The sequence below is a fragment of the Rhineura floridana genome, chromosome 17 (genome assembly GCF_030035675.1).
Source record: "Rhineura floridana isolate rRhiFlo1 chromosome 17, rRhiFlo1.hap2, whole genome shotgun sequence".
Lineage (NCBI taxonomy): Eukaryota > Metazoa > Chordata > Lepidosauria > Squamata > Rhineuridae > Rhineura > Rhineura floridana.
Window position 1 is genome coordinate 9,095,789 of NC_084496.1, and position 25,989 is coordinate 9,121,777.

Consider the following 25,989-nt stretch of genomic DNA (forward strand, 5'->3'; position numbering starts at 1 on the left):
GTTTCTGTCATTTATAAAAGAGAAATTTCTTAACTTTTCATCCTGGAATATTTATAATCCATTTGCAAAATATAGTATGGTGATTAAAGTTTTAGACTAGGACTGGGGAGACTTGGTTTCAAATCCCCAGTCATCTGTGAAACTCACTGGATGACCCTAGCCCAGTCTCACACACATTTATGCGCACACCCTCTCTTTCAGTCTATCCTACTTCACAGAGTTGTTGTGAAGATAGAATAGGGGGGTCATATATGCCGCTTAGCTGCATGGAGGAAAGGTGAGATAAAATGAATAAATACATTACATTTAAAGCATAAGGGTTTTTCTGGAGCATGTAGAGAGTGGCTGTTTGCCCTCAACATTCCAATCCATATGTTCATAAATGGTGGTTTTGATGTAGGTGTCATGACAATACCAGATGAGTAACAAATGCATAATTATTGCTCTGTTGTTGCACAGGATCCTGACATTTTCCCTCAAGGATGCTCTTCTGTTTTGAGAATATTGCATTTTTTACAGCATGTTAGTGGTCAAGTATCAACTCTTTCCCCGTTGGTGGCCCCACACATGGTGTTGGCACCCATTCGTGCCCAAGATATCACTGAGCATTACAGCTCCTCTCTCCAAGCTATTTTATGTCATTGTTAATGTTTGATTTCATTTTTAATCATTGTTACCCCTTTAAATAATTATTTCCCTGACAACTGTGGGAGTAATTTTGGAGCTGTTGAAAAAAAAGGGGGGGGAATGGCAAAGGCCAGTAAGGTGTGCATGTTCTGGAGCAACGTCCTGCTATGTTCTCAATCATGTTGTTGTTGAAGTTTGTGCAGTCCTCCTGTCCAGCACTGGTAGATATCTCACATGTAGATACTAATTTTTCAAAAAAATCAATGAGCATTCTACTGAACTGGATCAGGAGTCAGTTTTACTACAATGCTGATTGCTTTTTTTATCATCTGGATATGCCTTAAATCTGTTTTTCCTCTTCATGGGCAAACACTTAAAATGTGAAGAAAAAAGAAAAGGAACAAAAGGCCATCTAATCCAGTCCCTTGCCAAGGCAGGTCCTTGCCCTCACCTCCATAAATACAGACCGACCTATAGATCTGTTTGTCATAAACTGAGAGAACAGGTGCACTGCAAGACTGACTTATAGAGCAATCATTCCAGAGGAAAGTAGATTCCTTTGAGCCCTGAAGCTAAGAATGAAATGAAATTACAACTCTAGGCAGTTAGGCTATCTGCTTCTCATCTGTCTCGAGCATTTCTTCCACTCTCACCAGTATCTTACCTGTAGTTGAGTAGCCTTACCTTTAGCATATCCAGGAGAAGATGTTTTGAATTCTACTGAATGGATTCCTCCCCAAGTTCCTGCAGAAACTCCCAAGGCCAAACATGACTTCATGAAATAGTTGATGGGTTAGGGTCACTTTGACTTATTGCTCAGTTCTGTGTTTATCATTTTCCTTTTATTTATTTTTTAAATAAATAAATCCAACATGCCGCAGACTAATTATAATAGACTGGTTAAAGCTTCTCCAACAAACTTAAATACATACCCATGTACTGTAATTCTGACTTCGGCCTCAATTAGGTTAGATTCCCAATGCAATCATAAAACTTTCCAATCAAAAACAAAGCAAGCCACATCCAAAGCCTGACAGCATCTTGGCATGCTTTTAAAATCACATACACACGCACACATGTATTTTAATACATGAAGAACTGAGGTGAAAACTTATCAACAGGTGGAGAGAATTTGACTTGACATGTTGAACAAGATGCAGAACAGAGGAGGAGGTAGCAACAGGTTGAGGGATCTTGCTGTGGAGAATGATGGGGGGGAATAAGTATGAGTAATGGGTCATGGAGAGGAGTGCTTTGGGGAATGGACGTGCAGGAGCTTACGCTCTTTATATGGAATGCTAAGCTTATTGAACAGGCTCAGCAGCAGCCCTCTGTCTCTGTAGCTAGACTTTGAAGCAGTTTCCAGCCAACCAAGGGAGGGAGGGGCATGCTGTTATTTCACTGTGGATCTGAAGAACAGTAGAGAGGTTGGAATGTGTGTCCCTCGTAACCCTGGGTTGCACCGATTCCAGTCAGTCTGGTGCCGAGATTCGGGTTTCACTGTGGATTTAAAACCAGCCATATTTAGCATGTGCTTTGCTGGCCCTGTCAAAGAGGGGGAACCCACAGCACAACTAATAAAAAAAGCCAAACAAAAACAATGTAATTAAAGGGAACTGTGTGTTCCCATAGCAAGAACATTTGCCCAACATTTCCTCACTTCAATATTTAATGTTAAGCAGCAATTAGGGGTTGGCAATGAGGAATGCATTGGGGAAAACCCACCGAGCTTCTCCAATATCTAATTTGAGGAAAAGGAAAGGCAACTGTCCTTCATCCAGGTTCTCCTAGCAAGGTTGGCATGTAATTCAACCATCCCAATTAAAAAGGTGCAGTACTTTCCCCTCTGTGCATACCAGTTGTTGATATGTATGGACCTTGTGCCCCTAATATTGGAGCTTAGCCTCTAAATGTACCTATTTAGCAGGCAGGATACCAGTATCCTTGTTTCAGTCCTGGACCTGACAATTCTACTTAACACATACTGAGTGTTGCTGTTCTGGAAGTTATGCTGAGAGCTAGATTTGTGTGACACATCAAAAAATACAGCTTGTAATCTCTAAATGTGGATAGTACATAAAATTAAGGTGGCCAGATTTCTATAATGCAGTGTGCCAGCCACCGCACCTCATGTCCTGCTAACTTAATATCAATTGAAACTAGGTATGTTTTCTCTAAAGTGCCAGTGCATATTGTGTACAGCGGAGAAAGGAATTGCTATTTTACTTCTGTCCTAGTAGGAGATAATATACAGCTGGTTTTATTATTGAATAAATGACTTGAGTACGAAAAATGAAGAAGGCATTTATCCAGTTCCCTTTTGCAATCATAGCAACATTAAGGTACTTTGTATAATTCCTGAGTGAAAGGTAGCATTAGAGGAACTCCCACCTTTTCCCATCATGCCAAGAATTGTGCTATCTTATATCAAGTCAAAATCATTTGGGTTACAAGCAGGCCAAATACTCTTCAGTAAAGCTACTTCAGAGTTCAGAGACAGATAAAGACCAAGCAGTGTTAATCCCATAGACAGCCTGTAAAAATTTCAATTTAGTTTAAAGCCAGGTATTTCCTTGCTGTCTTTTTGTCTTCCAAGCATTGAAGCTTCAAGCACCATAAATTACTGCTCAAATGATAGAGGGAGGGAGAAGTTGCAGAGATTCCCTCTGACACCATCCAAAGACCTAGTTGCAAGAAGAGATAGCAAGTCTGTTTAGCTTACATAAATGACAAAATAAAATCAGTTTTAATTCTCTACACTTCAAAGAAATATCTGCTAAATGAAGTGTTACAGGTATGGCAAACCAGGATTCACAAGCAGGCATGAAGAAGACAGGGATGCTTGATAAGCTGTGTTTGTACATGCAGAATAGAAACCATAGATAATAGATATGCCAGGTTTCCAGATGCCTTTAAGAAATGCTTTCAGGACTGCCATTTCTTCTCATGGAAGGATTTCTTCAAATCCCAATTCAGGAGACTGCATTATAAAATCAGGGGAATCTAGCTTTTAAGAGGCATCCTTTTTACCAGCCACAGTTAAGGGAAGAAAATGTGTAACTTGCTATAGAGGTATAAAGAACAAAAGGAGAACATAGGTTTATTTGCTTCCTTACAGTTTTAGCTCATAAATAAATCACATGATTCGGTGGGGAGGGGAGGAATTGCCTGTGATTGAGCAAGCTACCTTTCCTGTACAAGTGCTGTTTTGTTGGCAACCCCCTCCCTCTTGCTCACAGAAAGGGAGCAAATCTTTCTACTACACTGAGGTTCTCCTACCAAGATCTTGGCATATTTCTGGGATGCAAAAGTTGGGCCCATGTTTATTTGTTTAGGACACTGATGATTTTTCTCCTTAACCTCTGACTTCTTTATGAAGACCACCCACAAGAGCTGCAATTAGGACTAACAATGGTAGTCATGCTACTAATTATGTAAGAGGGGAAACACACTTGTAGAGTCAGAAACCCAGCAGTCTCTTCTGCCTGCACAGTTGAATCCAGTTTGGCGAAACCAGTGCAGACTTCTGGTACAGAAACTTTTTTGTTTAATTGCTGGTTACGGCAATGGTTTCCCTTGTTTAATTGGAATGGATTTAAGTTCCTTGTTAACATCTGACCATAGAGATGGCACCAGTATCTAAAACAGTCAAGAACTGAATTGCCAAATGTGGCCTTAGATTTTAATAAACTCTTCAATGGCAAATAACTAGTGTATATTCACTAATAGGAAAAAAAACCCTTGCGGTTTAAGAAGGTTCTTATAGCCAACAGATATTTCTATATTTTTATCAAACTTTAAAAAGCAGGGAAATTGGGCGGATCAATCCATTCTCAGCAAACTTGCACAGGATCCCATTTCTTACCCCTGGATTAAAAAGCAGAGAAATTCACTAATAGGCAAAAAAACCTTGGGGTGTAAGAACATGCCTATAGCCAACAGATATTTCTATCAAACTTTAAAAAGCAGGGAAAATGTGCAGCTATAGTGAATGCACCAGGGGAACAGGAGACCTGACCTCTCTGAGATATTGTACTACCCTACAAATTTGCAAAAATGCAAACACAATTTGGGTTGGTCATTCACAGTCCAATCCACTTCCTGTGTAGCTTGGAAGAATTTGGCAACATGTCCCCCTGAGCATATGGTGAGTGGTGGCAACCTGCCATCTCTAAAGATGGAGAATTACATTAATGTATGTTTGCTGGTGGTGTTCTTACTTTTCTTTCCTGTGCTACTACTGTTTCTACAGAGAATCTAACCTAGAAAATTATATTTCTTTCATTATTTATCCTAGAAATCTGTGTCAAATTTATTTTTATTAATTTCAAAGCCTTTGACAATGTCATATGATGTTGAAGACAACCTTTTGTGTTTCAAACTGGAGGTTCTATTTCTATTTTTGGTGCATTAACTGGGGGAAAGTGACCACACCATACCTGAATTCTTGATTTTAACAGAAGCAAAAGCTGAGAGTAGCCATATGCGCACCCTGGACTTCAGGAAAGCTGATTTTAATAAACTTAGAACAATTGTAAGTACAGTTCCATGGCAAGCCACCCTAATGAGAAAAGGAGTCCAAGATGGGTGGGAGTTTCTAAAAAAGGAAATTCTAAAAGCGCAATGGCAAGCAATTCCAACAAGGAAAAAAGGAGGGAAACAACAGAAGAAGCCAATGTGGCTTCACAAAAAGCTTAGAGAGGACCTGAAAACAAAAAAGGACATATACAGGAAGTGGAAAGAAGGCCAGGCCACAAAGGAAGAGTACAGGCAGGTATCACAGAATTGCCGGGATGGTGTCAGGAAGGCTAAAGTTGAGAATAAACTGAGGTTAGCAAGGGATGCTAAAAGCAACAAAAAAGCTTTGTTCAGGTACGTCCATAGTAAAAGACAGAGAAAAGAAATGGTGGCACAGCTACTTAATGAGGATGGCAAAATGATTACAGATAACAAAGAAAAGGCAGAAGTGCTCAATTCCTACTTTGGCTCAGTCTTCTCCCTAAAAAGGATCTGTGACCCTCCCGGGAAACATGAAGTAGAAGGGGCAGGATTGGAGCTTGAGATTGATAGACAAATGGTCAAGGAATACCTAATCACTTTGAACGAGTTCAAATTGGCAGGGCCCAATAAACTGCATCCTAGAGTATTGAAGGAACTGGCTGAAGAACTCTCAGAACTGCTGTCTATTATCTTTGCGAAATCATGCAGGACTGGTGAAGTGCCGGATAACTGGAGGAGAGCTTATGTTGTCCCTTTCTTCAAAAAAGGCAAAAAGGAGGAACCGAGGAACTACAGACCAGACAGCCTAACATCAATCCTTGGAAAAACTCTGGAACAGATTATAAAGCAATCTGTAAGCCCCTTGAAAACAATGCAGTGATTACTTGGAGCCAACATGGATTTATGAACAACAAATCCTGCCAAACTAATCTTATCTCATTTTTTGATCGGGTAACCTCCCTTGTAGACTGTGAGAATGCTGTGGACATAATATATCTTGACTTCAGCAAAGCTTTTGACAAAGCGCCCCATGATATTCTGATTAGCAAACTAGCTAAATGTGGGCTGGATGGAACAACTATCAGGTGGATCCACAGTTGGCTCCAGAATTGTACTCAAAGAGTGCTTATCAATGGTTCCTTCTCAAACTGGGCAGAAGTAACGAGTGGGGTACCACAAGGCTCGGTCCTCTTCAACATTTTTATTAACGACTTGGATGAGGAGGTACAGAGCATGCTTATCAAATCTGCAGATGATACAAAATTTGGGGGCATAGCTAATACCATGGAAGACAGAAAGAAAATTCAAAGGGACCTTGATAGGCTGGAGCATTGGGCTAAAAACAACAGAATGAAATTCAACAGAGATAAATGCAAAGTTCTACACTCAGGAAAAAGAAACCAAATGCACAGTTATAAGATAGGGAATACTTGGCTCAGCAATACGACATGTGAGAAGGATCTTGGAATTGTCATTGATCACAAGCTGAATATGAGTCAACAGTGTGATGTGGCTGCAAAAAAGGCAAATGCTATATTAGGCTGCATTAACAGAAGTATAGTTTCCAAATCGCGTGAATTATTAGTTCCCCTCTATTCAGCACTGCTTAGGCCTCATCTTGAGTACTGTGTCCAGTTCTGGTCTCCGCACTTCAAGAAGGATGCTGACAAACTGGAACAGGTTCAGAGGAGGGCAACAAGGATGATCAGGGGACTGGAAACAAAGCCCTATGAGGAGAGACTGAAAGAACTGGGCATGTTTAGCCTGGAGAAAAGAAGACTGAGGGGAGATGTGATAGCACTCTTCAAGTACATGAAAGGTTGTCACATAGAGGAGGGCCGGGATCTCTTCTCAATCATCCCAGAGTGCAGGACACAGAATAATGGGCTCAAATTGCAGGAAGTCAGATTTCGACTGGACATCAGGAAAAACTTCCTAACTGTTAGAGCCATATGACAATGGAACCAATTACCTAGAGCGGTAGTGGGCTCTCCAACACTGGAGGCATTCAAGAGGCAGCTGGACAGCCATCTGTCGTGAATGCTTTGATTTGGATTTCTGCATTGTGCAGGGGGTTGGACTTGATGGCCTTATAGGCCCCTTCCAACTCTACTATTCTATGATTCTATGAAATCTGAAACTGCAGTTTGATGTAAAATCAGACTGAATACAATATGTTACTACTTAAGCAATGACTATAGCTGTTGGAAAAAACAAACTTGGCCTGCCCAAGATGCATGTTTTCAACCTGCTATACTTAAACCACTCCACGTAAGGAAAAGTGGACATAGTTAAAAACATACAATATATTTCATCTCCCACTGTTTTATTTAATTAATCATTTATTATTTGATTTATATCCCACCCTTCCCCGCGGCTGGAGCCCAGGGTGGCCAGCAAAAGCACTAAAAACTTTAAAAAATCATAAATACAAACTTTTAAACAAATTAAAACAAAACATCTTTAAAAACATTTCTTAAAAAAGCTTTCAAAACATTGTCTAAGATTAAAAACATTTTTTATAAAAGGTTTAAGAATATATTAAAAAGCAATTTCAACACAGATGCAGACTGGTATAGGTCTCAACTTAAAAGGCTTGTTGAAAGAGGAAGGTCTTCAATAGGCTCTGAAAAGATAACAGAGATGGCACCTGTCTAATATTCAAGGGGAGGGAATTCCAAAGGGTAGTTGCTGCCACACTAAAGGTCTGTTTCCTGTGTTGTGCAGAACGGACCTTCTGATCAGATGGTATCTGCAGGAGGCCCTCACCTGCAGAACATGGTGATCGACTGGGTATATAAGGTATAAGACGGTCTTTCAGGTATCCTGATCCCAAGCTATATAGGGCTTTGCACACCAAAACTAGAACCTTGAATTTGCCCCAGCAGCAAATGGGTAGCCAGTGCAATTCTTTCAGCAGCGGGGTGACATGTTGACAATACCCTGCCCCAGTGAGCAGTCGCACCACCGCATTTTGCACCAGCTGCAACTTCCGGACTAACCTCAAGGGCAGTCCCACATAGAGTGCATTGCAGTAATCCAGCCTGGAGGTTACCAGTGTGTGAACAACAGTGGTCAGGCTATCACGGTCCAGAAATGGGCCACAGCTGTCTTACCAGCTGAAGCTGGTAAAAGGCACTCCTAGCCACTGAGGTCACCTGGGCCTCTAGTGACAAAGATGGATACAGGAGCACCCCCCTGACAACGAACCTGCTCTTTCAGAGGGAGTACGACCCCATCCCAAAGCAGGCAACTGACCAATTATCTGAACTCAGGAACCACCAACCCGCAGCGTCTCCATCTTGCTAGGATTCAGACTCAGTTTATTGGCCCTCATCCAGCCCACAGAGTCCAGGCAGCGGTCCAGGGCTGGCACAGCCTCTCCCAATTCAGATGTTATGGAGAAATAGAGCTGAGTATCACCAGCATACCGCTGACATCTTGCCCCAAATCTCCTGATGACCACTCCCAAGGGCTTCATATAGATGTTAAACAGCATAGGGGACAAGATGAGTACCCTGCAGCACCCCATAGCACAACTGCCAGGAGCCGAAGGACAGTCACCCACTGCTATTATCTGAGAACGGACATAGGATCGGAACCACTGTAATACAGTGCCTCCAATACCCATCTCACCAAGTCAGCCCAGAAGTATACCATGGTCAATGGTATCAAGAGCTGCTGACAGATCAAGTAAGAGTAACAGGGTCACACTCTCCCTGTCCTTCTCCTGATAAAGGTCATCCATCAGGCGACCAAGGCCGATTCAGTCCCATAACCAGGCCTGAACCCAGACTGGATCGGGTCAAGATAATCTGTTTCATCCAAGAGTACTTGCAATTGCTGTGCCACAACCCTCTCAATCACCTTCCCTAAGAAGGGGGTATTTGCGACCGGTCTGTAGTCACAAACCAACAGGTCCAGGGTGGGCTTTTTCAGGAACGGTCAGATCACCACCTCTTTCAAGGCAGCTGGAACCACTTCCTCCTGCAATGATGTGTTGACCACACCCTGGATCCACTTGGTCAACCCCCCTCGGTAAGCTTTAATAAGCCAAGGGCAAGGGTCGAGAGGACATGTTGCTGGCCACATCAACACAAGCACCTTGTCTCATCAGGCCGCATCAACTGAAACCATCCCCAAGAAGTTGCAGCAGACATTGCACTGGACACGTCACTGGGGACTACAGTAGATGTGGTTGGGGCATCAAGACTGCTACGGAGGTGAGCAACTTTATCCTTGAAGTGCCTTGCAAACAATTTACAGTGGGCCGCCAAAAGGTCTAAAACTCCATTTCCTGGAGTTGACGTCAGCAGATGCCTGATAATACGGAAAAGCTCCACCGGATGGCTACTTGAGGATGCAATGGAGAGAGAAAAGTGGGCCTTGTTCATCACCCTCACCGCCACACAGTAGGCACAGTTATGATGTTTTACTCATATCCAATCAGCCTCACAGCATGTCTTTCGCCACTTGCGCTCTAGCCATTGTCCAGCCTGTTTCATTGCCCTTAGCTCACTGGTGTACCAAGGTGCAAACCAGGCTCCACAATGCCGTAGAGGGCGCTTAGGGGCAACTGTGTCAAGAGCCCGACGTGCCTCGCTGTTCGCTGTTCCACAGCATGACAAGGGCTTCAGCAGGGTCACCTGCTGTATCTACTGGGAACTGTCCCAGGGCATACTTGTGCAAAGTGCAAATCTTGTGCAAAGTGAGACACTCCTCATGTCCGTTAGAAACTATTCTGCAGAATACTCAGTGCCATTATTCTACAATTGTTTCTGGAGTTTTCTAGTGTTCCAAAGTGTTGCTATACTTCACATATTCACTGAAACAGAAGCAAAAGAAAATGATTTACTGTAGGAAACTTCACTAAAATTGCAAAGTAAATCAAACATATTTAAAGAGACTATCTGAACTATATTATCTGTCTTAATATTAACTGTCTTGTTTCTGTTATTTGGACTGATTGCAGGTGTTGCCACCACTCACCATATTCTCAGGGGCACATGTTACCAAATTTTATCAAGCTACGCAGGAACTGGATTGGACTGTGAAAGACCAACCCAAAATGTGTTCGCATTTTTACAAATTTGTAGGGCAGTACAGTATCTCAGAGAGGAGGTCAGGTCTCCTGTTCCCCTGGTGCATTCACTATAGCTGCCCAATTTTCCTGCTTTTTAAAGTCTGATAGAAATATCTGTTGGCTATAGGCACGTTCTTACACCCCAAGGTTTTTTTTGCCTATTAGTGAATTTCTCTGCTTTTTAATCCAGGGGTAAGAAATGGGATCCTGTGCAAGGTTGCTGAGAATGGATTAATCATTTGCATGCTTATTGAGTTCAATGGGATTTACTCCCCTGCTATCATGCTGAGGGTAGGTGAAACTGACCACAGGGGAATGGGGATGGGAGAAGGAGGGAGGGCAGGGGTAGGGGAGAAAGGGCAGAGGGAAGGAGGAGGAGGGGAGCAGGAAGGAGGAGAGCAGATTTGACCATCTGCATGCTTATTGAGTTCAGTGGGATTTTCCCCTATGCAATCATGCTTAGTATAGGTAAAGCTGACCATGGGGGAGGAGAAGAGGGAGGTAGGGAAGGCTGGAGTGGATGGGGAGGAGGAAGAGGGGAGGGGAGGAGGAAGGGAGATGAAAGGGGAAGGAGGGGGAAAATGGGTCTGATCATTTGCATGTTTATTGAGTTCAGTGGGATTTACTCCCATGCAGTCATGGTTAGGATAGGTAAAACTGACCATGGGGGAGGAAGAGGGGGAGAGGAGAGGGAAGGATGAAGTGAGGGGACAGGGGAGGGGGAAAGATGGGAAGGGGAGGGGGAGAGGAAGAGGAAGTGGTGGGAAGGGACAAAAGGGAGGTAATGTGGGAGGAGGGGAGGACAGGTTTGATAATTTGCGTGTTTACTGAGTTCAATGGGATTTACTCCCATGCAATCATGTTTAAGATAGGTAAAACTGACCATGCGGGAGGGGGAGGAAAGGGCAATGGAAGGGGGAAGGAAGGGGCAAGAGGGAGGGGATAGGAGGGCAGGTCATTTGCATGCTTTTTGAGTTCAGTGGGATTTACTCCAGTGCAATCATGCTTAGGACAGGTGAAAGTGACCTGGGGGAGGGAGGAGAAGGGGAGGGGAAGAGATTGAGTGGGTGGGCACTGGGCAGAAGGGAAGCCGCTTTACTTTCCAAAAGGAAAACATTGTGTACAGTATCATTTTTCAGCCACATCCACACCAGACCTTTATTTCACTTTAGACAGTCATGGCTTGTCCCAAAGAATCTTGAGATGTATAGTTAGTGAAGGGTACTGAGAGTTGCTAGGAGATGCCCTGTTCCCCTCACAGAGCGACTGACTGTTAAACCACTCTGGCCACTGGAGCTTTGTCAGGGGAATACGAGTCTCCTCTCAGCACCCTTCACAAACTACACTTCCCAGGATTCTTTGGAGGAAGCCATGACTGTCTAAAGTGAAATAAAGGTTTGGTGTAGGTGTGTCCCCTAATTACGCAAGCCAAGCAGCTTTGAGTCTGGCTTTTAGAACACTCACAGTTGGTTCTTACTGAGCATGCCCGGGCTTATCATTAACTCCAATGCTAAATTTCTTAAATTAATTAAAAATCAGCCAGGCATTTTTTTAACTTTTAAACTGCAGAAGATGAAGGTCAGAGTATGGGGCAAGGTCAGTAATAGGATTACAGGTACTCTGTGAACATGGCTGATTTTTAATGAATTTCAACAGATTATGAGAACTCTGAAAGAAAAAAGTCCAAAAGGGATCTGTTTTCTCTCTCACTCTTTTACACTTTGAACTCTCAATTCTCTCTGACTGTGTTGTGTATCACCATGAAAATGTAGAGGGCTATTAAGCAAGCGTTTCTGAGTTCAGGACTATACGTTTTGTAAGGTTTTGTTCTAAAATGAGCTTATGGGAAGCATCAGAATGGCATGGGGGTATTTTCAATTTAACATTGCGGAATGCAAACAATCCATGCTGGCTATAGTATACAGCCACTCTCATGGCTGTATAATGTAAGCACTGTAAATAAATATATTGAAACTTTCTTGGAAGTAATATAATTCAAGCAACTTGTATGATTTTGGAGACATTTCTCCCCTTTGTGTGCGCCTCTCTATTTCCTCTCATTGATTATCTGTTGTTAGGGGATGTAAGCCTGTTGATGATGGAATTCCCTCACAATGAGTGATGCTAAGATTGCTACTCATTCTACAGTAGACCCCACTTTAAAAAACAACAACCAGAAAACCAACAAACCCACAGTCTGTTGGCTCCTGCTGATTTTTGTGGTTAACTGCAGGCCTCTTCTCCTAGGGCTCTACTGGCATCATTAAGGATGCAGGAGAACAAACAAATATATTTTTGGCGTGCGTAGAACCTCTGTAAGTTAAGTTATTGTTCTTGCAAGATCAAACAGGCATGTTAACTTCAGCTGTGTTCAAAACAAGATAGTTTGCCAAATGGGAGAAGGATGAAGGATAGGCCAAATTTTCAAACAAAATGCTAAGCCTAGCTTCTAGCAGGTATACACATATTTTCTGTTGCTTTGGTCAGTTCTAGAGAATAGCACTGAGTGATTATTTTTGCCCCCTGGCAGTTGTGCTTTGGGGTGCTGCATGGTACCATCTTGTTCCCAATGCTATTTAACATCTACATGTAGCTTTTGGGGAGTGATCATTAGGAGGTTTGGGGGGGAGGTGTCATTAGTAAACTGATGACACCCACCTCTATTTCTCTATAACATTTGAATCAGGAGACGCTGTGCAAGTTGTGAACCAGTGCCTGGACTCAGTGTTGGGCTGGATGAGGGGGGAAAGCCTGAATCTGAATCCGGGAAGACAGGTGGTGTGGATGAGCAGCTTCCAAGTCTGGATAACTGGTCAATTGCTTGCTTTGGATGGGGTCATACTCCCTCTGAAGGGACGGTTTGTAGACTGGGGTGCTCCTGGATCCATCTCTGTCACTGGAAACCTAGGTGACCTCAGTGCCTAGGAGTGCCATTAATCAGCATTGGCTAATAAGACAGCAGTGGCTGTTTCTGGGCCAGGATAGTCTAACCACTGTTGTCCATGCTCTAGTAATAACTTCTAGACTGCATCACTGCAATGCATCCTATGTGGGGCTGTCCTGAGATTGGCCTGGAAGGCACAACTAGTGCAAAATGCAGTGACTCGACTGCTTGCTGGCACAAAATGTTGCCATTGTGTTACACCACTACTGAAAGAATTGCACTGGATGCAAGTTAGGTATGCTAAGCTCAAAGTGCTGGTAAGATGCATTTTTTCCTGTTTGGTCGGAGTTTATTAGATACACAAATTACAGTCAAAATACAGGTTTCCTCCAACAGCATATGTGCCTATGTGGTGGTATAAACTTCATAAAGTCTGAATGCAAGACTTTACCTGAAGGATAGAAGAAAAAAGACTAGACTAATTTAACTCAAAATTATAATAGTTTTCATATTTATTTATTCTGTTTAGCCAGAGCTTCCATACTATCAATGGATGGATCTATGCCTTTCTGTGAGCAGTGTATCAGACTGAAATCTTTCATTCCAACATTTGTGATGTATGTAATACAGAGAAAGCCTAAGATGTTATTTGACTATGTAATGTCAGTCTAAGATATAAGGAATTTTAGTACAATAGATGTAGAATATGTTTGTGCCTTCAAGTATTGGAAGCTATTTTTGCTATTCACCTTTTTTTCCATGTAGATTTTTTTTAAAATTTGTATGAATTTAAATAATGTTTTTATTGTAAAAAAGTGCTGGTATTGGCATACAAAGCCCTATACATCTTGGAACCAGGATACCTAAAAGATTTGTTCACTCTTTATATACCCATCTGATAATGGCCCTCTACAGGAGAGCGCCTCCTACAGGTAACATTAGGAGGTTCCATACAATGTAGGGATCAGGTCTTTAGTGTGGTGGTACCTACCCCTTGGAACTTTCTCCTGCAACATATCAGACATGCACTATCTTTTCAGCACCTATTGAAGGCATAAAATTTCCAAAAAGCCTTTTAGGTGCAGATTTTTTATCCCAGTCTATATCTGTGTTGGACACAGTATTGTTTTTAACTGTGTTTTTATTGATGTTTTATTCCTCTGGGATGTTTTGTGGACAGTTATTCATAAATGGAATAAATAAATAAACAGCTTCCTGTTTGGTTTGGTAGTACCAACATCACAATCAGGTAATACTGTGAGGTATGCATGTGCACATATACAGAATTCAGTGAGAGTGGTAGCTAAAGAGCCAATACAGATGGTTGTGTGTTTGTATCCTGTCTTTCTTTAAAACGAAAAGATAGATCACTGCAGCTAATAGCTGGTAATTAGAGTAGTAATAAAAATAAAACAAATCACAGAAACAATTACACTACAGCAAAGCTAATTAGCTATCAACCAAAAGCCTCCCCCCAGAAGCTAGGTTTTCACCATGCAACAAAAATTGGTATGGTAAAATGTCTGAGTTAACTAACTCTAGGTTAAAAAATAATGCATGAAGTAACTTTGATGAGCAGACTGTTTTGGATAGCTCCTCATAAAAATGTCATCTGGCAGACGTGGAAACCCTATAACTTCTAGTGGGAGTCACTCCAACCAAACTAGGAGGTGGAGGAGTCTCAAGCCTTGTAGATGTTGCTGGAATACCACTTCCATCATCCCTAGCCATTAGCATGCTGGCTGGGACTGAGTGTTGGAGTCAAACAACATCTGCAGGAACACAGTTTCCCCACCTCTGCCCTAACCTGTTCTTCCTCATTATTGTTCACCATCACTCTTTGAATATGTTGCTGAAATATTGCTGCAAAGTCATATCTCTGTTCTTCTTTTTTACAAAATGCACTGGCTCATCTCTTAAGAGTTTCTCCACTGTCACATATCTGTAGCCAACTCCATAGATTTTTTCTATGTCAAGCTCCATTACATCATTCCAGTCCAGAAAATTATCCAAGACATTGATAACTTTACCACCAAAATCTTCATTAATTTCTTCAGAGACAATGTTGAATTCCAAACAGTAAACTTTATTTCTAACATCCATAAACGCCAAATCTTTTTCCAATTTCACATTTGTTCCAATCTCCAGGGCTTGTAGCTTCCCTTTAATTTTTCTTTTCTCATCTCTAATCCCATCAAACTCCTCTCTCACAGAATCCCCTATTTCTTTAAGCTCCTGCATCATTTTGTTAAATTCAATTTTCATCTCCTGTCTACCCTGTCTCAGGGTTTGTTTCGTATCTCAATCTCACCCATTATTTTCTGAAACATAATTTCTTCCATGGTCTCAATCACTTTCCTGGTTGCCATTCTTAGAACCACAGAAACAAAAATTATTTCAGCCACAATTGGGTTAATATTCCAGGCTTGCTGATATCAGTGTAGACAGTACAGCCTGCCTTATCTCTATGTGTTCAGGAATACAAAACAAACTTAGTTCCCAACATCAAAACAATTAGTGGCATCGTGAACAAGCAGATTCGTCAAAATGAAATAGACCAAAAAAAAAAAAATTCCCCCCTCCTTGAAATAGAAATCCCTCTTCCGTTGGTATCTTTAGAATGCACCTCCAGGACAGCTTTTTGCGATAAAAACAAAGATAAGCTTTTTCGATTTCTTTCCTCCTTAATTTCGTGAGTGAAAGAGAAAAGCCATAACTCACCTAGAAGTTCTTCACAGCTGATTCATTGACAAATCTCTTTTTTGCTGCACCAATTTAAACCAAGTGAAAAAAGAAAATAGAAAGAAGGATGCTTGTCTGCCTGTTAGAGTCCGTTTTTCTTTGAAGAAAAGATAAATGTGTCGCTGTAATCAGCTAGAGCTTGATGAAAGTCCGTCCGGCATTGCAGTTTGAACCTTCTCTCATAAATAAATGAAATCCAGTCCTCCCCACAAAAACAGACTTTGTGGTTAATCTCTACGTTTCTCCCTGCCCGGGAGAAAATCTTTACCAGTCAAAAAGAGCATTCTGACTGATTTTAAAGCTGAAAAAGCTTCTTCTGAGACGAGAGCTCGACTCAGAGGCAGCACAGGCAAAGCAACCCTTCCCGGAAGTCCAGCAACCCTTCCCGGAAGGTTTTTCCTGATGTTCAGCTGAAATCTGGCTCCCTGTAACTTGAGCCCACTATTCTGTGTCCTGCACTCTGAGATGATCGAGAAGAGATCCCGGCCCTCCTCTGTGTGGCAACCTTTCAAGGACTTGAAGAGTGCTATCATATCTCCCCTCAGCCTTTTCTTCTCAAGGCTAAAAATGCCCAGCTATTTCAGTCTCTCCTCACAGGGCTTTGTTTCCAGTTCCCTGTCCATCCTTGATGCCTTCCTCTGTACCTGTTCCAGTTTGTCTGCATCCTTCTTAAAGTGCGGTGTCCAGAACTGGATGCAGTACTCAAGATGAGGCCTAACCCATGCCAAATAGAAGGGAACTAGTACTTCACATGATTTGGAAACTATATTTCTGTTAATGCCACCTAGAATGCCAGATTGCTGCTGCTTGCTAATTGTCCAAGGCTACTCTCTACTTCTGGTGTTTTTCTGTCTGCTTCACTAGTTACCTTGGAGGTTCTGGATAGACATCTATTTTCCTTTCCCCCCTTCTATATGAACACCTGTCTGGCTTTCTTTTTTAGGGTATTGTAGTGATCCTGTCCTTTCCTGTTCCAGTCTGAAGCTCATAATATGTGGCAAGAATCCAGGGTAATTAGCTGGCAGGACCGTGATCAGTTTACTATGGAGCTGGTTGCAAGAGCAACTTGCAAGCAGGGAGGTCCAGAACAGACTCAGGGCAGACTCAGAACTTAAATACTGCTGCAGAGTTGTGTACACCCCAAGCTGTACCTCCATGGAGGAAACTGTTCAGAATTAAAGGGACCACCCTCCAATTCCAGAGGTATGCACTCTGGCAGAGCTGAGATGCTTTATTTTATCTAAAGGAACGCCTTCAGCATCACCAGATAGGCCGCCAAACGAGATCAGCCTCCCAAGACCTTCTCTCGGTCCCACCAGTCAAAACAGCTAAGCTGGTGCGGACCAGAGAGAGGGCATTTTCAATTGTGGCCCCCGCCCTCTGGAACTCTCTGCCTTATGATCTCCGCCATGCCCCCTCCCTGACAGGCTTCCGCCGAGAACTGAAAACATGGTTTTTTAGGCAGGCATTCGAGACCTCTGTCTAATTTAGTTTAAATTTTTGTATGATGGGGGTAGGTTTGGACTGAGTATACTTGTTGTTGTTTTGTATTATATGTTATATTTTACTCTATGTTATATTTTAGTCTATGTACGCCGCCTAGAGTGGCCGTTAATTTGGCCAGATAGGCGGCCTAGAAATAATTTTTTATTATTATATTATTATTATTTTGCCCTTGGGCTTGGTATAGCTGTGGAAGTGAATGCTCAGCAGCTACAGATAGTTCTGGGGGAAAGTTGTTATGGTCAGAGGATGAGGTGCAGCAGCAGATTGAAGCATCACTGTTCCCTTTGGCTCATTTTCCTCCATGGGAGTTTTAATGGGATGGTTACTTTGATGGTTGCTTCCCAAGGATGTTCATAAAACCAGTCATCCTTGTCCTCTGTGTGTCTGGTCCTTCCACTGATAGAGAGGGATTGGGATGCAGGGCCAAGACAGGTTGTAATCCTCTAGTTCCAGGTAGTGTTTTGATGCCTTGGAATTTTGTTTCTGATTGGATTATGTTGAATAATGTTTTTAAAATCGGCAGGTATGCATGCCCTCAAGATCCTCCTGGAAATCTATACAATTTGAATCTCAAAATTAACTTGCTATTCCTCACAACTTTTTCAACGAGTTGCATACAGTGATCAGCTATATTTAAATACCTCTTCTAGGTCTTGGGCACAATTGGGGCTTCAGTTTGAGCCAGCAAGTCTGCTACCCAATATCAGCTGTAGTGTGAGAACACAAACACTTGGAAGTAATTGATGCTAAATCCACAGCAATTCACACCTCATTAGAGAGGTGTGAATTAACTCCTAGCTATCTGCCCCACTTAATTTCACAAAGATCTGGATACTTATTCATTTCCTGATATGATTGTTAGTGGACTACAACCTGAAATCTTGGTTCAGTTCATGGTCCTGATTCCACAAGGCCGGGCTGTGTCCTGAATAGATAAGAATACCTGTCAGCTTCCTGCTTAGCCTTGTTCATTTCCTAGTTTCGTCATTGTTCCAGCCTCTTATTCTTTTGACCTTGTTCTGAGTTGCCATGTGTCCTAAGCCTTGGATGATTCCATTCATTTATAGTTCTAATTTAACCTCTAATGGGAGCTGTCCTTCATTAACTAATGCTTCTTGAACCTTATGGTTCTTAATTTTTCTTTGGCATGGAGTGTACTTTGAACATACTGTCTAGCTGGTATTCTGCTTCCAGTCTATACTGAACTTTTGTTTCCATTTGTGGAGCACTGTTCAAAACACAGGCTGGTGCTTGGGGTTCCTGGTACACTTTTTCACAGAGGCTAATGATGCCACCTTATCCCACCACCAGAATATGTGTGGGAAGAAGCCAACAAGGAGCCAGACTTAAGGAAGGTAGCTTGAGCTAAATTCCAAAGAGAGTCACCAGGCTGGTAAGTGATGAGGGGAAAGGAGACTCAAAAACACAGTTTACAATGCATTTCAAGTCAAGAAGCTCACCATTGGCCATAATGGCTGCAGGTTATCCGTGCTGGACTCCAACAACATCTGGAGGGCACCACATTGGGGAAGGATTCAGCAGTTCATCTGAAGACTCTAGTTCAGTTGCTCCTGAAAAAATGTCTCATGGCTTAAAATGCATCGAACTAAATTCTAGACGTTGTGATGTTGAGCTCCTGGGTAAGAACTTGTGTTACACTGATAGCTAGCATGGTTAAGTTTTATACCAAGCACACTTTGTATTCCAAAATCCTGCCCAGCTCTGGACCCTGGTAGTTTTAGACAATCCCTATATTTTAGCCACACATTGGTAATGGCTAAAGCAGTCGTCCCTCATCTGGTTTTTGGACTATAATCAGCCCCAGCCAGCATGACCAGTGGTCAGGAATGATGGGAGTTGTAGTCCAACAACATCTGAAGGGTACTAGGTTGGGGAAGGCCAGGCTGTAGAGTGGTTGCAGAAACCAGCCAACACTATTAGCGTTGTTTTTTAAGGAAATGATTTTGTATGTATTCAGCTGTTTTGGTTTCCAATTTCTTTTTTGTCTCTTCTACTGTTAACACTTAACCAGTTGCTAATACCACTGGGATCAGTATAATTTCAGAAAATTTATATAGCGATATGATCAGTATTTACAAGTGAGCCTATACTTTCAGTGCTTTTGGACCTTTCTGAAACCAGGCTTTCAGATCACATGAATACATTTAAAGGTACCAATCCCAGTATAAATCCCAGTGTGGTTCCACTGTTGACTCCACTCCATTGTGAAATTAGCCCATTCATTCCTATGCTTTGTTTCCTTTAGACAGTTCCCTAGACATAAGATGACCCATCCTCTTACCTGAAGCCTGCTTAAGTTAGGAGCTCTTTATGTGGGACTTTGTCAAAACCAAGAACGTTGTATCTGAGTGTTGCCTACCATGCTTCTATAAAGGCACATTCCAAAGGGATCATTTCCAGCCATTTTCTCTGATGTGTTGACAGATAATCGTGCAACTGATCAGCATATGTGGTGTGCTTTTTGATGGCATGCTATCCAAAATTATCCCTTCAGACATGTACTGATATGCATCTTGAAAACCACCACATGCACCCAAATGCACAAACTTCTCTGTGGTAAAGATATGTGTGAACCCATTCTTTAAGTATGCACAATCAACCCTTCATTTAAATATGGAGCAAATGTGTCAAATGTCAAACTGCCCTATTTGAATAGATTTACATAAGTAACAATACCAGAGGGAGACTAAACTAGATACACTACTCTCTGATTAATCATACAATGCCTGGTGCTGTCAAATCATTTGGAACTGCCCTCCAACTGCTGAACTAGCCAACTTCTATTTTATTCTGTTTATTAAACTTCTATCCTGCCCTTCCTCCCAGAAGGACCCCAGGGCACTATTGTAGGCCAAACATTGCTGAAAGCCTAAGTTCCTTCACAAATTTGCACTTCCCAGCCTAAGTACAAAAGAATTATCACTCTTCCTACAGCACAGGCTCATCCTCATTTGCAGAGAGACATGTTACTCTTCACAACCCATCTCAAGAGAATGCTTGGCAGGAGCCAATCTCACTGAATTTCTGAGCTTTTAAAAAAGCAGTATCATAAAAGGTAAAATAATGTAATTCTGCAGCCCACAATGTCTCAGATAAAATCAGAGTGATTGAGTGACTTAGGCAGATAATACCCTCTGCAGGGCTGTCTTCATAAATATTAATTGCCAGAGTTTGCACTTCTTCAGCATGTGCTTCATCAGTATTGTGCAGAACTGAGGTGGTTTCATGCTAATTTATTGATGCACCGGACATCCCAGAAAACCAGTTCAGCACCTACATTTCTTTGTTCATTCCAGCCAGTTCAATAGGCAGTGGGTGATACAAATCTGTCTGCGGCTTTATACATTGGGTTTGAATCCATGCAAGACAATCACTTCGCCCACGAAATGGCTGAGATCTTTGCTGTGTGCACCTGCATACTTGCTTGTTCATGCTAAGCCGTAGTTTGCTTTAGTGTTGCATGTAAACCAGGTTGTTGTGGTGCCTTTCTGTATCAGTTGCCCTCTCCTTTGATTTCTAAAAATTAGCAATTAGTATATGCAGCAAGAGTGTTGTGATGTTTCTTTACAAGAACTGGAACAGGGAAGGTTTGACAGAAGTTGCAAAATAACTCTTCTCCCCCCCCCCCATGGAATCAGGTTTGTATATGTTTCTGCATATAAACAAATATAATTTTAGCTCTTTTGGTTTGGGCAAACGTTACACAATTGATACCTGTAAGATGGCGACTGCAATCTGACCTCCAGTAACAAGAACAGTCCCACGGAAATGAATGGGATTTACAGTAAATTTGTGTAACAGTGAACTGGATTGCAGCTTAGATTCACAAGAGGACTGATTGTGTGCGGTTTCAAGTAGCCATACTGCCATTCCTTAAGAAAACTGTATCTGTGATTTTGTTCCCCATCGCCCAGTTTGACAACAGGAGTTGTATCTTAATAAGCTACTGTTTTGGCTAAGCTGAGGGAGGAAAAGGACTTAACTGTCATAAGTTGCAACTATAAAGTGGGACAATGATTCTTTTTATGCATCTGGCACTGTTGCCCCAGTTGAGCTTTAGCTGGGACTTATGGCTGTACTAGTTAGAATATGTCGGGGGGACCCTTTTCACCCCAAGGGTCTCATTCTCTCATGGGCCACTTTCTGGGGACCACATACCAGTACTGGGCTGGGCCAGAGGCAAAAGTGGGCAGAGCAACTTTGTGCAGTAGGTTGCATTCCAGCCTGTCCCGTCCAGAGCCGGAACTATGAGGCTGAGACGCGGGTGCAATTAAATCTCGTTATGGATACATCAAAGGCATTGCACTTCATAGAAAAACCTGCACTCACTAAAATCCCTAACTATACTCTAGACATGCTCTGTGGCTTATGAAGTAAGTTGACACAGCAGCTCCCCACTGTAAGCAGCAAGCTTAAGTAGGGAACGTTTTCAATCATAATCTCTGACTCCTTCGCAAGTCCCGTCTCTGCCCTGTCCGTTGCTCGCGGCGGCTCATCGGAAGACACCTGCTCCTGAGTAACAGATTCGAGGTCAGGGGGCTGTGTCACGCTGGTGGCATCCTGGGAACTGCTTGGTAAGGGAGGAGTTGGCACTTTTGCTGGAGCTTCCCCCAACAGGTCCTCAGCAGCAACTGGGGGCGGCACGCTCTCCTCCTCAGAGATCGCATCTTCCATGGGAACTGACTGGAATTCAGGCTCACTTCCCTCCCCAAGGTCTCGCTCAGACTCAACAACTCCCAAGTCTCCTGTGTCTCCTGGCAGCGGAGGCGCCTGAAACTCATGCCTCCCTCCTTCCTGCCCCTTCTGGGAGAGCTGAGGCTCAACACAGCCACACAAAAGTCAGAAGTTTCTACAATCCACACCCAAACACATCTCACTATCAAGAACTGTGGCAAAAAGCACTCAAGGAAGGCATGGAGTAGGGCCACTGAGAGATGTGGCTTGGGCAGAGTCCCAAGGGACAGATACAAAGGCCTGGAAGGCTGCATTTAGCTCCTGGGCCTGAGGTTCCCTACCCCGGTATATGTTATAAGGTGGTAATGTGTATTTGTTTTGTTTTTTTAAAGGAGGTTGTTTTTGTCTTGATTTTACCCATTTTTTTAATGTTTGCTTTATGTGTTGGATTTTTTTTGTCATTTATGAATTGTTTTTAGCACATGAAAAGGCACCTTATATGTGCATTAATTAAATTGAGAGCTAATGGAACACTGAGTTGACTGTAAGTACATAGGACAGGAATTAGGGAGTTAGTGGAAAGGCGGAGAGCTACAGGGAGAGAACACCTAACCCCAGTGCTGGAGATTCCAACCAACTCAGACTTGCTTCTAAAAAGTGAAAGATGAAATTTAATGATTTTTGTAAGATTCAGCGCCAGATACCTTCTAAGATTCATGGAACATTCAGTGCAATGCTGGTCTCTAGACCCACTGGATATAAGAGAGCACTCATACTGAATTACAGAGAAGATTGATAAATGATTCCAAAAATGATTCCATATATTCGGTCAGTGATTTTGGTAGGGCAGTGTAGCAAACTTGAGTTCCACAAAACTGTTCTTCAACAGGACCACCATTGCACTGGCTGGATGTTCAGTGGACTTCCCTGTCAAACCTCTATTGACACCTATTAGATGTTTAACATTATTCAACTGTCCTTTTTTTTTTTGTTCATCAGGTCTTCCTCACCTAAGATGACACAGCAAATGAGAGACCTGCAGCTGGCCCAGTCTAGGAAGCAGCCAGGACCCTCATCTCCAAATGCTGCCAAAAGGCTCTATCGGAACCTTTCTGGGAAATTCAGAGTTAATTATATGTCATTTGACGAAGGGAGCTTAGCAGGGAAATGTGAAAAGGAGAAGCTCCGCAAGTCCTATCTTGTGAGTATATTGCTCTGACAATTGTGGAGCTCTGTGGGTTTTTAGAATTTGCATGCTCTACTAACAAGAACTGAATATGTGCAAGGGAAGTGTGTCTTGACCTTGGTGGTTCAGTTTAAATGTTGTTCTTGGGCTTTACCTTGGTTCTGCACTCCCATGCTTGCACAACGATTGGTGATAGTTTGGAGAAAGTGAAAAGTAATCAAACTGCTATCAAATTCCATGGTATTCTCTTTCCCAGTTCTTTAGTTGAAAACAGAAGGGACACATATAGGTAGGCTCAACTCCTGCTCCTTCAATAGAATGGTTGATCTGGTGTTTCCTGCCACAATGTGGCAACAACTTCAGATTTTGGTTGCCTACCTACCCGCTGCTACGTCATGAAACTGGACTGCACAATGCAGCTAGTGTAGAGAAAAGGAGGCAAGTGAACTGCTGTACTTTGATAGGAGCATCAGAGGTGCCAAGCATCTTCCTGATCCTGAGCTCTCTGAACAAATAACTTTTCAGTATCTCTACCTAGCAACAGTAGAAGCAATCAAGGGTTTCATTTGCTTTATAGTAATCCTTTCAAGTAAATTATCTTCACTAATTCTAATTCCCACTCTCGTAAACAGTGACAAAGATTTGCTGTTGTTTATTTGATAATGCATTGTGAGTTTTACTGAGGAACATGATTATCTTTGTGAAAGATAGTTGCAATGAAAGGTTCTGCATCATGCCTCAAAGGAATAAGGGATAGCTATGTGGTCAGTAACTAGCAAATCCTTCAGGGTGGGCTTTGTTAAGATGAGAATGTGGTTTGAGTAGAATTGTTTGTTATTTGGTGAAGCAGGCATGCTTACAACTCAACCAATGTCTCATGGATATGGTAAATATAGCTTGAGTTGCAAGCGGGAAAGCAGTCACACAATGCCATCTTCAATTCTTGGCCTCTGTGCTGATCTACTCAATCCTCATTTCAGTTTGACCTTGTTACTATAGTAAAGCAGTTGAGCAGCAAAGACTATGAACTGGGTGGCATACTCAAATTTGGCAGGATTGTATAACTCTGCTCTTCTCTGCAGTTCCAAGGCAACGCTGCTCTTTTTGAAGCTGTTGAGCTGCAGGACCTTGATACGGTGCAGGAGCTGCTCAAGCAGTATAGCCTGGAGGAGCTGGATCTAAACACCCCAAACAGCGAGGGTCTTTTGCCACTGGATATTGCCATCATGACCAACAATGCACCCATTGCCAAGACGCTGTTGTTGGCTGGAGCCAAGGAAAGCCCTCACTGTAAGTCACCTTCAATAGCTCACTTTGCTCTTAAGGTGCTTAAAGAACATTGGTCATTGTGGTTACTGATATCATGAGCAATGCAAATTCTACTCCCTTCTGGTGACATGTGAAAAATGAAAAGCATCTGGAAGGCATTAGCTGCATAAGAGCGGACTTGTCTTGCTCCTGTGTCTTCCTTAGTTGCATGGCATGTTCACTTAGTATAGGAGAAATCACATTGCCAGACTTTTCTCTGACATGCTGTAGTTAAAAGTAGGAGAACTCTTTCTGTATCTGAGGGAGCCCAGGCACTCCCGATGTGATTGTGATTCAACAGCATAGATCTTGAAACATGTGATACAAATGAAAGCTAGAGGTGAAAGGTGTCAGAGGAGCATATGACACAAGAAGTTGTAGTTATCAACATGACTGGGGATTAGGAATGCTTCCAAGAGTGAACACCCAAGGGGGGAAGTAGTAGTGGTAAAATCATAAGGAGAGTGATTTCGTCCTCTGTGGCATATTCCTGAGGAAGAGATTCTTTGAGCTGATCTGTACATTACAAGTAATGGTGCAGCAGAAGCATGAGAGATTCAAGCTGAGCTGCTTGTACTGTTGGGATCCACACACCTGATGAATATCTAAATTGGCTCTCAAAAGTGTCGTCTTGGAAGAGAACTGCTTTGCTGCAAGAAGCATTAAAACTGCCCGATCAGGTGAAATGAATGCAACAACGAGGAAAAGAATCCACCTCCCTTCAGATGACTGGCTAAGAACACAAGGAAAATTTTCATCTGCTGGTTATTTACAGGTAGTGTGCCTGATGAAGAAACTGATGTTTTCTTCATGGCAATGCTGGAATTAGGGTCAGGAACAGAATCCCCTTTCTCTAAACGAAGGCATTCCTGTGAATGGAGAGAAAGGAGTGACTTTGAATAAGTGTTTACTAGTACTCTTTCCCTGGAGATAGGGGATATTCTTCCACAAGTTCATTCTCCCCCTCCCTCTCCCTGCCATGTCTGTCTCTCTCTCTCTCTCTCACACACACACACACACAGAGGTTGTGCTGGATGCAGCCACTGGGGTTTCTGCTTGCTGGGTGGCCCCACACAGAGAGCAGCCACAGACCTAGTTGGCAGTGTATGTAATAATGGAATTCAGTGAAAAGAGGTAGTGAACTCCAAAAGAGGTGTATGTTTCTTTGCTGTCTAGCCATAGAAGTCAGGCAAACCAAGAGAACAGAGTGTATGCACTCTGAACGTCAATGGGGTTCTTCTCTTGTTCTTAACACATCTAGACTAAGACAGGCAAGTACCTCACACAGGCAGCTTGCAAAGATTTGGCTCCAGCCATGGATCTGCTACACTTTGCATATATTACCTTCTGAAACGGCAACAACAAAGCAGGATGAAATAACAGACCTGGCCATCCCATTTAATGATGGGAGATTTGTCCCAAGCATCCACTGTGTGTAGGGATATCCAGCAACTGTGT

At 42.5% G+C, this 25,989-nt stretch overlaps 1 protein-coding gene across 10 annotated transcripts in view; it reads left to right on the forward strand.

The window, feature by feature from the left end:
* LOC133371697 (ankyrin repeat and fibronectin type-III domain-containing protein 1-like) overlaps nucleotides 1–25,989 on the forward strand; it is a 473,061-nt gene that overhangs the window by 398,386 nt on the left and 48,686 nt on the right. For all 10 annotated transcript variants that reach the window (XM_061599367.1, XM_061599372.1, XM_061599373.1 and 7 more), the window contains 2 exons: nucleotides 23,037–23,238; nucleotides 24,306–24,513. In XM_061599367.1, coding sequence (XP_061455351.1) covers nucleotides 23,037–23,238; nucleotides 24,306–24,513 — 410 coding nt within the window. The remainder of the gene's footprint in view (nucleotides 1–23,036; nucleotides 23,239–24,305; nucleotides 24,514–25,989) is intronic.